Consider the following 17,428-nt stretch of genomic DNA (forward strand, 5'->3'; position numbering starts at 1 on the left):
ATATACAAATGTCTATTAATAAAGCACTTTTTAAAAGAGGACATCCTGTTTCTCCACCAAACGTCTACTCTTTTATTCCGCAGAAATTTTATGATATTGTAGACAGATCAGCTTCATTATTTCTATACACACCAGAGTTCTTTTGTCTGTTGGGGTTTATGTTTTGATTGACTGTCATGCCCCCTTCTATTTTATGTTTTCTTTCTTTCTTTTTTTTTTTTTGCGGTGCTGGGGATCGAACCCAGGGCTCTATGCTTGTAAGGCAAGCACTTTACCAACTGAGCTATCTCCCCAGCCCTTATTTTATGTTTTCATATAGCCTGTTCTAAAACCTAGGCTGTGAAATGGGTTAGATCTAGTGGGTTTCAGCAAATATTTGTTAGGGATTTATGTATTTAATTTTATGCTAGTAAGTCTTTATTTGGAATTATAGTGGGTGTATGAATAGATACAAATTTTTATAAAAAAGAGATATAGAAAGTTGCAAATTATTTTTCTCAAGATGATAGATAAGGCCTTGACAAAACCTGTAGTGAGAGAAAAGTAGAAGACTATAGGTAGTTCTGGTGGGAACTTGGCCTTTAAGTCTGCAGATAGATGACAGAACCATAGAAGATGACATTTGCCTACTTAAATTGCTTCAGGGCTGGGTTCAAAAGGAGACCCTGGTAAGATGATAGGAAGAGGACTGCAATTGGGGTGTGCTGGGGACTGCATGCATCACACAAAGTCTTTTTTTTTTTTTTTTTTTTTTTTTTTGTCGGTGCTGGGGATTGAACCCAGGGCCTTGTGCTTGCAAGGCAAGCACTTTACCAACTGAGCTACATCCCCAGCCCCACACAAAGTCTTTTAAGACATTTTAGAACTTCATTTCAAACTCACAAAGAACACTTGAATAAATAAGGTTTAAATAACAGTAATAGAAAAACTTCATAAATTTTGTTCACAAGTTAGGTGATGACACCCAGCTTAAGAAGTAGAGCAAGGGCTAGAGGTGCAGCTCAGTGGCAGAGCACGTGCTTCGCATGCCTGAGGCCCCATGTTTGATCCCAACGTGACAGAACAACAACAACAAGAGCAACACTAGAAAACAAAAACAAAGCAAACAAAAAAAATAACCCCTTTGTTTTCTTAGCTGGTGCAGTGACCCATGCCTGGGATCCTAGCTTCTTTGGAGCCTGAGATAAGAGGATTCCTTGAACCTAGAAGTTCAAGGCTAGCTTGAGCAACATAGGGAGGCATCCATTTCTTAAAAAAAAAAAAAAACCCTCTATTCTATTCTTTATTTTATATTAGTCTTTCATCTTTTTAAAGGATTTCTTTTAGATGTTGATAGACCTTTATTTTATTCATTTATTTATTTGGTGCTGAGAATCAAACCCTGTGCCTTGACACATGCTAGACAAGTGCTCTACCACTGAGCCACAACCCCAGCCCTTAATCTTTTATCTTGTTTTCCTTTATAGTTTTACCACCTGTGTATGTCATGAAACAATATATTATTTGGTTTCACATAATTTTGAATTTTACCTAAATAGCACTGTATATGTTATACATATTTAACTGCGATTTGTTAATCTATTGTCCTGTTTCAGGGAAGCAACAAATGAGCCTAACATATTGGTTGAATCATCATGATAGCATTTTGAGTCTTTATATTTCCCATAGTACCTAAAATATAAGTATAAATACTAGATGTATGTCTAATATCTGCTGTTGATTTGTTCATGACTCTAAACGATTGAGGCGCAGTTTTTATATTTTATTTTGAGACAGGGTCTTACTACTTTGGTTAGGGCATCGCTAAGTTGCTAAGGCAGGCTTTTGAACTATGGATTCTCCTGCCTCAGTCTCCTGAGCCACTGGGATTAAAATGATATATTTTACATATAAAAGGATACCATCAAGAAAGTGAAAATCCAAATGCCTGCAGTCCCAGCTACTTGGGAGGCTGAGGCAAGAGGAGCACAAATTTGAGGCCAGCCTGGACAACTAAAGTGAGACCTTGTCTCAAACAAACAAACAAGAAAAGGGGGCTAGGGACGTGTTTTAGTAATAGAGCTCTTGTCTAGGATGCTTAAGACCCTGAGTTCGATCTCTAATACCAGGGTGGGGGTAGATGAGTAAAAAGACTGTCTTCAAAATGGGACATTTGTAAACCATATATTTAATGAGGGATTTGTATCTAAATAGAATATTTAAAGAACTTTCACAACTCACTAATAAAAAAGACATCCAAATTAAATGGGAAAAATCTGAATAGATATTCTCTAAAGAAGATATAAAATGAATAACATGCATATGAAAAGATGCTCAACATCATTAACTTTAAGGAAAATGAAAATCAAAATCACAAGAAGTAAATATTTCATGCCCAGAAGGATGTCTACAATGAAAAAAACCCCAGAGAATTGCAACTGTTGATGAATCTGTCCAAAAAGTGGAACCTTCATATAATGTTGGGGGTCAGGGATAGGGACACAGACATTTATTTCTTAACAGGCAATTATCTAGAGAAATGAAACATGTGTCCAAATAAAAATTTGTACAGGAATGTTCATAGCAGAATTATTTATAGTAACCAAAAAGTAGATATAATTCTCATGTCCATCAACTGATAAATGAAAAATTAAAATGTGATATGCCCATACAGTGGACTATTATTCATCCATATGAAAGAAATAATAAAGAATGAAGCATTGGTATACGTGGCAGTGTGAACATTGAAAACATGCTAAGTGGAAGAAGCCAATGACAAAAGACCTTTTATTGTATAATTCCATTTATGTGGTATGTCCAGAATAGCAAAATCTATAGGGAAAAAGTAGATTATTGATTGCTGAGGGCAGAGGTAGGGTAGAGGTGTAGAGAGGAAGAAACTACAATGGGGTAAAGGTCTTTGGGTGAACAAAGAAAATGTTGTCAAATTGTGACATATGCCTGTATCTCTGATTATACCAAAACCATTGACTTTAAATGCATACATTGTATGGTGTGTAAAATATATGTCAACAAAGGTATTACTAAAAGGCATCTATTGACCAACTAGCACATGCCACAGGGGCCTGGGCTTTGATACCCTAGCTAGAGGAGGTTCAGATTGAATGCATAATGAACCCACGTGGTTAAAGGAAGACATTTAGTTCTTTAATTAGTATCTTTAACTAGAAATAGGCAGTGGGCCAGATAACCTTGAAAAATCTCTATCTGGTTCAAGTATAAAGTTCAATTGAGTTGAGTGTTTTCATGGGAATTGTTTTGTAGTCCACAGATTTTTATAAATGTGTTTTAAAACAGGCATTGTTTTCACTTTGCTTTTTCTAGTTATCAAATGCTTGATGGAAAATCTTGAGGAGGAGATCTCTCAGGCTGAAAATTCTTTGCTTCAGGCAGCAGCATCCTTTCCTATGTATGGGCGAGTCCACTGTATAACAGGAGCTCTGCAGAAGTTACCACTAAAGTAAGAACATCCACAGCTGCCTCTCCTCTCAGAAATACACTTAGGCCTGAGCTTTCACCTCTTACTGGATTGTGTCTTGGGAATCGGATGTAATCTGTTGCCTTAAGGACAATAGAAAATTAGACTTTTAAATCTACCTGTATACACTTTGTGTTTCAGATCTTTCATGTATTACACAATTTTGAAACACATTCTTTAAATTCCTTTCATGTGTTAATTTCCATTATTAAAATGTGATTTTTGCTTTTAGTATAAGTGTCCCTAATGTCCTTGTTGCAGCAGCCTGCAGTTGGTGAGTGAGTGGAGACCTTTGGTGGAGAAACTTCTGTCCATGTCCTACAGGCTCTCTGCCGTGGTGTCTCCGGTCATTCAGAGCTCCTCGCCTGAGGGCCTCATCCCCATGGACACTGATTCAGGTCAGCAGACAAAGACAGCTACCGTGCTGTTGTTTGGTTGTTATATTATCTGTCTCTCTTCTTTGGTAATCATTTCTTTGAAGAGATATAAAAGCTAAGTTGAGAAAACAAGAAATTATTATTTTTTATGGTATATTTTATTGTTATTTATTATTAAAAATTATTATTTTTATGGTATGTCTGTTGAAAATATTTTGAACTATTAAAAAAATAGCCCCCCTCATCCCCAAACCAGGTGTTGAGCAAGTTTCTTTTTTTCCGGGGCAAATTGGGTTTGTAGTACTATGAACTTTCATTTGCCTTTTTCCTTCTGAACTTATCTGCCCCTTGGCGAGTGTTCCTACCACGGGTTCTTTATTGCAAGTCCGTAGGCCAGGACTGCTTGGTGTCCCTCCCTTGCTCCTCATAGCCAGTATTACCCTTAAATATTTCTTGAGCCTCTTTCCTTTTTATCTTCGTCTTCTTACTCCTGCAGGCATTTAACCTCTTTTGCTCAGGCCACTCCAGGCGCTTCCCAGCTGATGTCCTCTCATATACTCTTATCTCCTTACATTTGCTTCTTGTTGTGTCCAGTATGCTTTTTTCTAATCAAATAATTAATCATGTTATACATAATCTTAAACTTTGTGCCCCATCCTACTCTACCCCTCCCCTTGATTAGCATACTTCCATGACTTCAGATCAGGTGCTAGATGGTTTGGCTTCTGCTTCCTCTCCAACCTATCTCTTCCTGCTCTCCTCTGCCCTTGGAACTTTCCCTCAGGGAACTGTAATTTAACAGGTATTCTGTCTGATTTTTCTCTCATGTGCTTAGCCTAGTGCTGGTAGAAGAAGATAAACAATAAATATTTATTGCTAATGAATAAATAAATGAATGAACAATTACTGAAAGGACAGGAGCTAAGTTAGTGTCTGGGACGTCCTACTGGCATACGTGGGCACCATAACAAGTCCAAATAGACTGGCTATTAAAGATGTGCACAACATAAAGTATACCTTTAAACACAGGAAGAAATGAAGTAAATTTGTATTTCAGGTTGAAATAAAGTTTGTGAATGCATTTTGTAGTGCAGATGAGAGTTTTTTATTAAGAAGAATTTGAGTATATTATGAGTACACAACTGTCCATACAATGAAATGCCTTAGGCTCATAATTAAGTGACCTGGAGCAGTGTATTTTACATAGAAAATGTTAGCTTTTGTTTTTTACTAAAAATAAGTTGAGTAATATTGGTTCATGATGCTAGGACACATTTATTTAGGTTAATGCTTTGGCTTTCTTTCTTGGTACATGGAACTAAAAACATGTAGTCTTATAGCTGATATTTGGATTAGGCAAGTACCAGATAATTCTGGATCAGAGGTCTTGAATTTTTCAATTACCTATTATAGGAAGAGCCTGTAGCGTGTGCTAAAATTCTCTGTGTAGAGAGTTTTAAAATATCTCAGGAAACTGTCTTTGGCCCACACACGTTTCCTTAATTCTTTTTTCTTTTTATTGGCATCATTTTTCCTGCTTCTTCCCCATGTTATCTGTCATGCATTCTGAATTTCTTGAAAAAAGCCTCCCCTGAGAGCCATAGAATGAATGAATAGGATTTGTGAAATTTTATTTGGATCTTTCTTCTTTTTTCTTGGTCTTTATATGGTATATTTTGGACTAGTGTTACTTTTTCATGGCTGTTGAAATTTGTTTTGGGCAAAATTTCAGGGAAGCAACAAATGAGCTTAACACATTGGTTGAATCATCATGATAGCAATTTGAGTCTTTATACTTCCCACAGTACCTAAAATATAAATAATAGATGTATGGCTAATACCTGCTCTTTGATTTGTTCATTGATTCTACATGATTACCTGTTGGTATTTTTAAAAAGTCAGAGCTTGGCTAACTCCTTACTACCTAGCCATCCATTTATTCTTTCAGCCCATGTTACTGAACCCTGGCCATGAACCATTTCCTGTTCCAGGCACTAGTACTCGGCAGTGAACAAAATGCTGCATTCATGGAGCTTACTCCTAATCTAGTGGGTGCTCAGTGAGGAAAAAGGAAATTTAAACCACACTGAGAAAGCAGTATATTGTATGATGCATTTCAAACCAAATATGGAGACTTCATGATATCCTTATATTTTGAAAGACTGTTTGGTTGTTGATTTAAAAAATTTTTTTAACATTTATATTTTTAAACCTTGATAGCTTATACTGTGGATAGGGAAACAACTTCTTAAAATTAATTGAAGTTTATTGGTCTTCTTTCACATGATTAAGCATCATGCTTGAGATTCTTAAACCGACACAAAAGCAATGTAAATGAGATGGCAGCCTTTGTTCTGTGAATGATTACAGTTGTTCTTTTTTTTTGTCATATCTTCAACCCAATTGCCATGTTTTAAAAGTACTCTTAAAGGACTAGGGCTGTGGCTCAGTGGTAGAGCACTTGCCTAGCATGCCTAAGGTTCAATCCCCAATGCTGCCAAAAAAAAAAAAAGTTCACTTAAATATCATGAAGACCCTATACAAATAATTTTTACATTACCCACTCTGTGAGTCTCTAGTAATAGAAGTTATTATCAAACGTTGAAAATTACAGGACTTTGAGGTCAGGTACCCCAAGGGAATTGCATGTGGTGTGCAACTGGAGTTTCATGTCCTTGCATCTCTTTTCTTGCAGAGTCAGCAAACCGCTTACAGGTGATTCTCAAAGAGATTCAGCCACGAGATACTAATGATTATTTCAACCAAGCCAAAATATTGAAAGAATGTAATAGTTTTGATTTGGAGGACTTGAATATCAGTGTGTCAAATATTGATACTTCTGCAGAAATCAAAGGTAACATATGTAGAGTTGATATTGTAATTTTTTTTTTTTTTTTTTTTTGTGGTACTGGGGAATTGAATCCAGGTCCTCATGCATGCTGGCAATAGCTGTACCATTTAGTTTTAGCCCCAGCCCCAGGTGATTAAGTAACAGTAAAATATACAGAATGTCCTTTTTATATAATAAGTGAGAGGCTACAAATATGTGCAGAACATTTCTAGAAAGTGATTTCTTTTTTTTTTTTTTATTTGGTTTTGGAAATGGTTTGGTTTTAGGAATGGATTTATAAGACTTTTACCAGAAAGTAATGTGTCCCAGTTCAACATACAAGGTGCTACAGCAGAATGCCTTTGAGAGCTAAAATCTGCCTTGATGGCCCAGGTGCTGAACAAGCAGTGATCTCGGTGGGTCTGAGTGGGGCCCCGACCATCCTCTCCCTGCACTGTGGTTCACTGGTGTCTGCTGTGGAAGTTCTTAAAGTGGAGCAGCCTTTTAATGGAAATAAACTTTATTACTCATCAAAATTGGAGGTGCTTTGTTGTACTAGGCCTCCAGAATTTCAGTCCCTTCAGCTTGTTTTTATCATTAGTTGGTACTATTGAATTTTCTGTAATACTGTGAAGTCATCAGAAGCAGCAATTTCTTGGTGATTTATTATGCATTCTGCATTCTCCACTAGATGGCGATATTGTTTTACAAAAAAATTCTCTTTGCACTTATATTTTTAAAATTATAAAAAATAACGTGTGCTTATTGTAATAGTTTCAAACATAGAGATAAATATAAATTAAAAACAAAGTTGACTTTTACTTCCTCCTGTCCCACTTCCCTGTTTATTATATGTCCTTTTATACCTTTTATTTAACATACATATAATTTATTTATGTACATTTATCATTTCAGTTTAGTGGACTTCTTTAAAAAGCATGGGATTATAGTATAAATATTATTTTTTTAATTTGCCATTTTAATTTAATAGTTTGTTTTGGATTTTTTAAAATGTCAGTCCTAAAACACTCCTAAGCTAGAATAAGAGAGCAAATTAGGGTAATTGTAGCTTATTGACCATGGGTTTTAAATATATCTTGAAAGAGATTTGTATTTTCCTTTAATTTTTTTTTTCTTTAGTACTGGAGTTATTGAACCCAGGAGTGCTCTACCACTGTGCTATAACCCTAAGCATTTTTATTTTTGTTTGAGACATTGTCTTGCTATGAGGGTGGCTTTGAACTTGTGAGCCTCTTGTCTCAGCCTCCTAAATTGCTGGGATGACAGGTGTGCGCCACTGCACCCAGCTTTTCCCTTTGATTTTAAAAAAAGTTCTTTTCTACTTTTTAACTGATGTAACAGCCATGTTTGCCAAAATAAATTAGAAGTATATTCATTACATTTATTCACATAACACCTTAAGGATGACAAAGAGGCAAAGAGAGTTGGTTTCATTAATTTCCAAAAGTTAGACTTAAATTTTGAAGAAATCACTGTTTTTTAAAAATGTATTTTGAAAACAACAAATTAAAAATTACTCAGCATGATTTCTCCTCCTAGTACATGCTCAACAAATATTAGTTCTTTTTCTCCTGAATAAATAGAACATAATGACAAATTGGTTTGTTTAAATGGATTATTCTTGGGGAAATTATGAATAAGCTCATTCTAAGAAACCTGGAGTGTGAGTAATCGAGTCTCTAGTGTTGCAATAGGTTTTTTTTTTCCTTAAGGTAAAGAAGAAAAAACATGTGATGTAACTGCTCAGATGGTGCTGGTGTGTTGTTGGAGAAGTATGAAGGAAGTTGCTTTACTTTTAGGCACACTGTGCCAGCTTCTACCTATGCGGTCTATGCCAGAATCTTCTGATGTATTGTTAACAGAGGAGCAGGTAAGGCTCCAGCAGGTAGCATTTTTGGTCAAGACATAAATCATAAACTTGTATTTATAATCCAACTTAAAAAAAAGTTTTGATTTTTTTCTTGAATCAAATTTTACAGCTGTCAACTAGAAAATAGTTCATGATAGCTTAGGATGTTAGACCTGTAGTACATTTCAAAACTATGGCATTTTAGAAATGTTTTTATATAAGTGTAGTTTTAACCTCACTTTTTACTGCAGTATTATTATTTTAATTTCTCTTTCTTCATTTAACGTACATAAACTTAAATTTTAGCTGAAATTGTCTAGTAAAACTCCACAAGTCTCTTAAATTTTGCAGAGGAATACAAAGTAACATATTGGTTGATTATGGATCTTATGTTTCCCTCTACTTCAATAATAAAGTTGTAGTCACTTTGGTTTTTTTGGCTGACTTTTATTTTAAGACCACAAAGTTAGTTCACCATCTGGGACTGTTCAAGGGCTTGAGTGCAGTGTTTACAAGAAATTAGTTTACCACAAGCATTTCATTTGGAAATATTTTAGATTTATTAGATTTCTGTTTTTAATTGATTCCCTCTTCCTTTCCATATGGTTTCAACAAATCCATTTCCCACAGTTTTCCAGCAAAGATATATAACACATACTTTCATTTTTAACCTTTTTCAAATAAAGATAATTTTTTCCCTAGGGTGTTACAACATTCAAGAACAAAACAAATATTGTAGTATGCTAATGCTGATTATTTCTATAATCATCATGTGACTCATTCCATGGAAATAATGCTAATATTTTTATTCTCACACTCTGTGGCTCATGGGCTTGCATCTGGTTAACAGCTGGCTTGTGATGTTGCAAGGCCCCAGGAAGGAGAGAGGCAAAGGCGAACAGTACACTGTGGGCAGCATTTTGTTCCTTATTCTCTTCCAAATCAAATAGGCGTTAGTGTCCTAGAGTTACTTGGAGTCATTGCTGGTGACTAGCTGTAGTGCCAATGCCAACATCTTTGCTTAGGAATCAGTTATGATTAATGATTACTTCACTGATGTTCACCATCTAGCTATGAAGTAAACATGTGCCTTGATTTCTCAACTTCTCTTTCCAAGGACAAGTTAAAACATCTAGTTTTTTGCATTGTCGGAGAGTATTTAAAAATAAATTAAGGGAAACATATTTTTCTTCTACTATAACTGAAAAAGACCTGAGAACTTCCTAAGAAAATTATTTTGCCTTGGCACCTTTTCTAATGCACCTCAAGTTTTATGCAATGTAAATGAATTTATGTGGGATAACTATGTTAAAATTTGAAATTAAGATAAAAGAAATGTTTGTAAAAAACCCAAAACTAACAATAACAAAAAGATAGGCTCTTAAAAACCAAAAAATACTTTCAATGGCTAGTTGCTTGAATAAAAATAGGATTCTATTTTTTTTTGTAAAACCTTAGTTTTCATTCTAATACACTGCAGTCATTTTTCCAGCGTAATCTTCTATGATAACCTTATATAGTTGTGAGAAGAAACTAATGGCTTAATGAGGAATCAAAAGTCTACATGATACCTGTGTTCTAGTATTGAAATCCTTCTCTCTATGGAAAACTTTATTTTTGATCTTGCTGACTTTAAAGAAATGTCTTAGTTTAGAAGTATTTAGTCCATGAAAATCCAAAGTCATCAAGAAGTTACATTACTGCTTTTAAACAAAACATTTTCCTTCTTTAAAAATACTCTCATGTCCTTAATACCTTTAAGATTTACAAATATAAATGATGGAGAAGAATGTAATTTACATTGGAATGGCTGGCCACACCTTAGGTATATATACCTTGCCAAGGGCTTGGTTGCCCTGTTGCAGCTACCATCTGCTGTGCGTAGTTGCAAAACTACCAGTTTAAGAGTCAGTACCTTAGATGAATGTGACTGCAACAGACCTGGACACACTGCGGCAGCGACGTGACTTGCAGGCAGAATTCCACCCTCGTTATGGTGGAGAATGTGAAACCTGGGTTTCATATTTCCAGCAATAACAACTGTGAGCTGCTTTTCTATCAATGAATGGAAGACACTGTTCCATATAGCCTAACATACTGAAACTCAGATAGATTATTCCCTCCACTTGCCCTTCACTCTTGAAAAAGTAATATAATTCTGTTATAATTTGAAATTCCATGGCTTGAGTATAGAAGACAAGGGAGATTTCTTTTGTAACCCAGTTCTCTTAAGCCTGTCCTGATTTTATGGCCCTTTGTTAAAGGGGGTGGCCACTTAAGTTCCACATATGTGAGTACAGTTTATAATAGGCTGACAAGAAGTAAGATTACAGTTTGAGGGCTTTTGTTGCTGTGTGAAGAGAAGAACTGAGACTTGTTTATAATTCTGAGTTTTCAGTGTTGTGTTCACAAACTATTAGAGCTGAAAGGGTCACAGAGATGATATTCTCCAGCTCCCTTGGACAGGAGGAAGCTGAAACCCCTGGATATTACCTGGTTCGCTCAAGATCACAAAGCTGGTTTGTGGCAGCTCTGGGAGAGGAACCTGATTCTTCTCCTTGCCAGCCATGTTACATGGCACAGTGCTGCCTTTGTTCTGAACTGCTCATTTAGTTTTTCTTTAAGTTGAATTTTTCCTATTTCTAATACTCAAACAAATTTTTGTAAGTGACAAGGCAGTAAGAATTCACTACTGAACTTTTTAGCAAATGATCCTTTCCGTAGATCACTTCTTGTGAAGTAGTATGCTCTCACCCGCTGTTCCAAGAGGAAAATGTGTTCATTCAGTGGCATGTCTGACTTTCCTCCTGCACTGTAATCATGTAATGAAAGGTTCTTTCATAATGTCCCTCTACAAGAAGCAGAGATAAAACCAGCTTTGAGGGATGTAAATGGAGACCCTTCCCGAGTGAGCCGTGCACACAGCCTTATCGCACAGCTTCCTGGATAGTTGATGCATGTCTAGGTTTCTAGCTGTTTTGCTGATACAGACTTTTGCTTGATACATTTTCTTGGTCCTCTTTCCATGGAATATCTGATACCCCTTGCTTACTGATTTTTTAAAACAACTTCCTCTACCTGGAGTATCAACACGTTTACATATTTTTTCCTAATATTCCTGAAAAGAAGCTTCTGTGCAGATTTTTCATATGTGCTTCCCTCCACTAGTGATTGTTGGCACAGAAATCATATGAATAAAAATAATTGCCAACTATTAGCAGAACTTCTACTTCAGATTTGATTGTGACTTGTATAATGCATGGGGCTAACTGGGTTGATATATTCCTTCTGTGTTTTTCATTACAGTTTTAGATTGTCTATAATGGACTACAAATGAAATATATGTTTATTAGCATTCATAAGTGTTAAAGTAATTGCCTTTCGTACTTTATTTTGCCCAGGATTATTTTTAGAATTTGAATTGTGCTGAGTGGAAGTTACTGGGTTTTTTTGGAGATTGAACCCAGAGGAGCTTAACCACTGAACTATACCCCAGCCCTATTTATTTTAATTTTTTAAACTTTGAGACAGGGTCTCACTAAGTTGCATAGGGCCTTTGCAAAGTTGCTGAGGCCTCAAACTTGCGATCTTCCTGCCTCAGCCTCCTGGGTTACTGGGATTATAGGCATGCGGCACTTCCCCCAGCTGGAAGTTATCATTTTTAAGTTTTGAAGTGAAGTTGAGCATGAAACCACATCTTTTAGTCACCTGTTTATTGACTACCTTACTACATGGGTATTGTGGGGACATAAAAAATAGTATGTGGTTCTCTGACCTCAGAGAACTTAGAAGGATAATAAGGGACCTAAGACAAATTCATTTAAAATATTCGGACTAAAGAGCAATGGTTAAAATGGCTCAAGATTAAGAATTTGCTAGAAAGCAAAGAATGAACATTCTGGTAAGATGATGTCTGAACTCCAGAAGACTATGGCCTTTGTTGTTGTTATCTAGGAAAACAAAGTTTGGGCTTTGAAGAAATTCCAAGTGTTAAAGAAATCACTATAGTAGAGAATGTACAGTTGAAAACATTAATTATCTTATGGGAATATAAACTTTTGTAAAACATCTCATTTAACCAAGGTGGAATTAGAAACTCTTAACTGTTGACATTCTCAAAGTTGTAAGAGTTGATTTTGTCTTGAATTGAGTCCTACAGTTTAAAATATAAAGAAAAACTCCAGATGGACATTTCTTGATTGCTACTATGCCAGGTACTCTGCTTGACACTTATATGTATAATCTCGTTTATTTCTCACAATAATCCTGTGAAGTAAGTTTTAGTTTTATCCCCCTTTCACCGGTGAGGGAACTGTTCTGTTTAATTAGCTTGTGATGATAAGGTAGTTGAGTCAAGGTCCTGAACACCACCCCGTTGGCTTCAAAGTCTCAACTCTTAACCACTGTATATGCCCTTGATAGAAATGTCCCATCTGTACTTAAATCCTCTTAGGTATATGTTTATTAGTGGTATTACTCTTGATTTATCAACTATATTTATTGTGTAGGTAAAAGGTACATTTTAAAAAGTGTATTTGCATTTGACTTTTGTTGGTTTTATATTCTAGATGAGCATTTGGGTTCCCTTATTTATCTGGTAGTGAATTATAGATGTCTAGAAACATAGAATGTAGCTGTCTTCCCCAATGGGAATTTACGTGCTATAAATACAGAAAGCATATTAATTTGCCCACAGAAGTAAGTTTATAAAAAGTTAGAAGCAGGATATGCTAAATTGAAAGAAAGTCACTTGAATTTAATTTTAAAACCCAAAATCGTTGCCATTTGTTTTGCATTTTTACCTTAATTCTCTTTTTAAAATCCTGAGATGTATGTTATTTATATAAAAATATTTTGTAAACTCATCATTCAGAAAGCCACTTATGGACTATTTTTTTTAAATCCAGGGGTGCTCTACCACTGAACTACATACCCAACGCTTTTTTATTTTTATTTTGAGACAAGGTCTTGCTAAGTTACTGATGCTGGTCTCAAACTTGAGACCCTCCTGTTTTAGCCTCCCAGGTGACTGGGATTACAGGCATGCGCCTGTAGAGGCTTTTATGAACTTTAAATAGGAACTCAGTGGCACCTAATGAGAGACAGTTGAGTTGGAGTTTTCAGATAACTTTTTAATTTAAAAATTAAAAATTAATTTAAATTTTTTCTTATATTATTGCTTTTTTATAGATTTAGAATGTTATTGCTTTCCTAAAAACATTTTTTAACAAGATATCATATAAGTAATTTGAAGTCAAAGAAGTAGTAAAAGCACTTCCACATATTAAGTAAATAAGATTTTTTTGAAAAAAAAAAAAAATTAGGACAAATTCCTGTCAAATTCCTCCATTCAAGGTCACCTATTAACAGCAAGCACTTTGCAATGCAGCTCAGTTCTCATACTGTCCCAGGCAATTCTTGTCAAATTTAGCCCTGCACCATGAAGGTACCATAGGAGTAGGAAGAAAATTCACTTGGAATTTTTTCCTTAATTTTGGTTAAGTCAGTTATAGTTTTCCCTTTTTATTTTTTTGATTTTTAGACCGTTTTCTTGACATAAAACCCTCATCCATCTGGGTACATTATTAATAATTTTTTAAGTGGTTTGAATAGAACTTGTTCCCCAGTCCGAGTATCTGCTGGGAGGTGTCAGGAGGGCCCTTTTATGTCTGCTCATAAACCACATTGCTTGTTCCTGCATCCTAGTAGTTGGGTTCATCTCCACCTTGCTTCCCCATCTTCCACTGTTTCGTAGCATGAAACCTGTAGGTCTTTCATTCAGGTCTGCTAACCTTAGCCTGTTATGTTGCATCCATTCAGATAAAAAGACCTGAATGGTCTTTTTATCTCACAGGTGCTTAGTAAATGTGTATTCATTCTTTCTAGCCTCCCAGCCTCTTCTCATGCCCATTACACCTTTCCATTTTGGGCCACCCAAGTGTATGAATCCTGTTCAAGGTCTGGGCATGAAGTCTTTTCTAATTCTAGTGCAGAAGGATCTTTGATTTCTTGGAACTGGGTACCACTCAGCATATTGACTTTTCTTTGCCAGCCTGAACTGGAAGCCCACTGAGGACAGACATTTGTTTTATCTTCTCTATCTACCCTAGTCATTAAACTGCTAAAGCATTTTGCAGGTGCCAAAGAAGTACTTGTGGTCTGATTAACAGTAATTTTATATATCCTACAAAAGCAAAAAAATTCATAATAAGGCTCTTTAATCTGTATGGATTTATTGGGAGATGAGGAGCAAAAGAAAATAGGAAAAGACTATTTCCATCTCACTTTTGTCCTTAGAATGTCATTCTGATTTCTGAGACCAGGATTACCTACTGTAGAGGTTCACCCTTGAGAAGACCACCCACTGGTCACCCTGCTGAGGTCTTTATTATATGCCTTTTGGTTTAGGTCCCTTTGGAGGAAGTTAGGATAAAGGAAGCAATGAAAGTGGAATCTCTGCTTAAGGAGGAGACTGCAAACCATTACTAAGTCCATAAAGAAGCACTCTTCTAATGACATTTTGTTTTCCTGAAGTATGTATTAATGTCTGTGGCATTTTGGAAAACAGATTTAACTAAGAAAGAAAGCTACTATCTCTATGATTTCCTGTTTTAATTTTCTCTGATTTGAAACACCATAAAAACCTTTTATTTCTCTAATAATAGAAATGATGGATATGATGAGTTTAGCTAATTGGTATTTCTTCTGGTCCCCATTTTGTAGGATTAGGTATTACTCTTCAGATCTATTTTGAGGACTGAATTTAGATTTAAGTCTTGATAATTTTGTTCAAAATACACTCTGCAATTACTGTTTTGAAGATGAAATAAGACCTGTTTTGTGGCTTGTAGCCACGTATAATATGTGACCTTTAAAAAATAGTAAAGGAGTAACATCAAGATATGAGGTGAATCATTAGATATTTATAGGAAAACTTTAACTGAAGAACATGACATGTTAATCTTTGGAATATGAAAGTGTCAGAATCTTTAAAAATCCATTTTCTACTGCTTTTCTGGGTTTTTGTTGGCCTCATTTCTGATTCTTCTTTCTCTATAGTCATCACTTGTTAGGTCTTCATAATCAGATATACTATGAGTATAGATATTTTCCCTCTGTTTAGAACCCCAGTCAGCTCATGTCGAACCAAATTGCATTATAGGTTATGAGCTAGTTCTGAACTTGCTGGTTTATTCATTTTAACAGAATGACTTATGAGGTAAGTACTGTTACAATCCCTGGAATATAGATGAGGAGAATGAGATGCTTGCAGGTGGTCACTTGCTTACTCCTTGTACTTCCTATCATGTATATAATACATGCAGAACACTAATTCAGTCACTCTGCTGAGATGAAGGCTGTTTCAGGGTAAGCACATCTAAAATATCCTGGGATGACTTGCCTTTTCACTATATTGGAATCTGTGGAGATGTGGATCAAGAGATAGTTGATTACAGCTTTAGTTCTGAGTTTTATACAAAACCAGAATATTCTGAAGCCTATAGCCACCAAGTAACAGTATAAAGCCCAGACTAACCAATTTAACATCATGAGAATCAAAGCCACAATCACAACTAATTGTGAGTTGTTTTCTTTAAATCATCATTTTTAAAGTTTCTCTGATCTTGCATGGAGAAAGATTGTGTTGGAAAGAATTGGCTGACATTCTGGAATATCCTATGATTCTGAGTCAAGATGATAACTGTTGATTTTTCAGGATATCCTTTGTACTAAACCTTGCATTGCCATTGACAGCATATCACTAAAAGGCAATGATTGGGAGTTATTGTTTAGTGGGTATATAGTTTCAGTTTGGGAAGATGAAAAAATTCTATAGTTGAATGAAGTTGAAGGTTTGGTTACAACAGTTATAACAGTTTAAATGTACTTAATGCCACTGAATTGTAACTAATTAATTTAATTAACAAACTAGTTAAAATGGTGAGTTTTATTACGAATATTTTATTACAATAAGAAAGGAGAGAAACTTTTATGAGAAAGCATGATTATTTCATCCAGACCTATGTGTGTGTTGTTGTTTTGTGTGATTTTATATTGGTGTCAAATGACACAGTGAAGTTTGTGAATCTGGCATAGGGAGGCAGTTCTAGTGTGGCACTTAAAGATGACTGACCCTGGAGCTAGACTGCCTGGTTGTGTGTCCTGTCTCCATTACTTACTTTCCACGTGACCTTGGGTGAGTTACTTACCCTCTCTGAACTTCAGTTTCCCCATTGTGGAGTAGAGATAATAATTGTACTCATTTCATGGAATTATTCTGAAGATTAATTGACATAATAATAATAAATGCTTAAAACAGCTCCTGTCACATTAAGTGTTAAATGGATGGACATCTAAAGGTAGGTTCTACATTACATTGCTTATATACATCTAAATGTAAGCATAAATTGAATATTTATTTTTTATTTTTTTAAAGGTAAAAGAAATAGGAGATTACTTTAAACAACACCTTTTACAGTCCAGGCACAGAGGCGCATTTGAATTGGCTTATACTGGTTTTGTGAAACTAACTGAAATACTAAACAGGTAAAACAAATATCCTTTTGTGTAGGTTTTTAAAAGACTAAACGTACAAACCATGTGCTTGGAGTATAATTTAGTTTTGTCTTTTGATGTTGAAAAGAATAAAGACTTGGTTGGCTCCAAAACTCTTGGACGGAATGGTTTTCTTAGGTTTCATTGTGAGATTTACTGCAGATGATTGAGTGAAATGTCCAAACCTAGTTGCTCTCTCAATGAAAGGTGATTTGAAGTCAACTCAAAAGATTTTGCTAAAAATAGCTTTGAAATTACTATTTCTTTTCATTGAACAAAATGAATGTTTTGTCTGTTTGAAAATTACTTGGCATTTG

At 35.3% G+C, this 17,428-nt stretch overlaps 1 protein-coding gene across 2 annotated transcripts in view; it reads left to right on the top strand.

Moving 5' to 3' along the window:
- Nucleotides 1–17,428, top strand: part of Thada (THADA armadillo repeat containing) — a 325,608-nt gene that overhangs the window by 35,601 nt on the left and 272,579 nt on the right. For both annotated transcript variants that reach the window (XM_047521875.1, XM_047521876.1), the window contains exons 18-22: nucleotides 3,325–3,460; nucleotides 3,740–3,876; nucleotides 6,551–6,709; nucleotides 8,419–8,576; nucleotides 16,993–17,102. In XM_047521875.1, coding sequence (XP_047377831.1) covers nucleotides 3,325–3,460; nucleotides 3,740–3,876; nucleotides 6,551–6,709; nucleotides 8,419–8,576; nucleotides 16,993–17,102 — 700 coding nt within the window. The remainder of the gene's footprint in view (nucleotides 1–3,324; nucleotides 3,461–3,739; nucleotides 3,877–6,550; nucleotides 6,710–8,418; nucleotides 8,577–16,992; nucleotides 17,103–17,428) is intronic.

The sequence above is a fragment of the Sciurus carolinensis genome, chromosome 13 (genome assembly GCF_902686445.1).
Source record: "Sciurus carolinensis chromosome 13, mSciCar1.2, whole genome shotgun sequence".
Taxonomy (NCBI): Eukaryota; Metazoa; Chordata; class Mammalia; order Rodentia; family Sciuridae; genus Sciurus; species Sciurus carolinensis.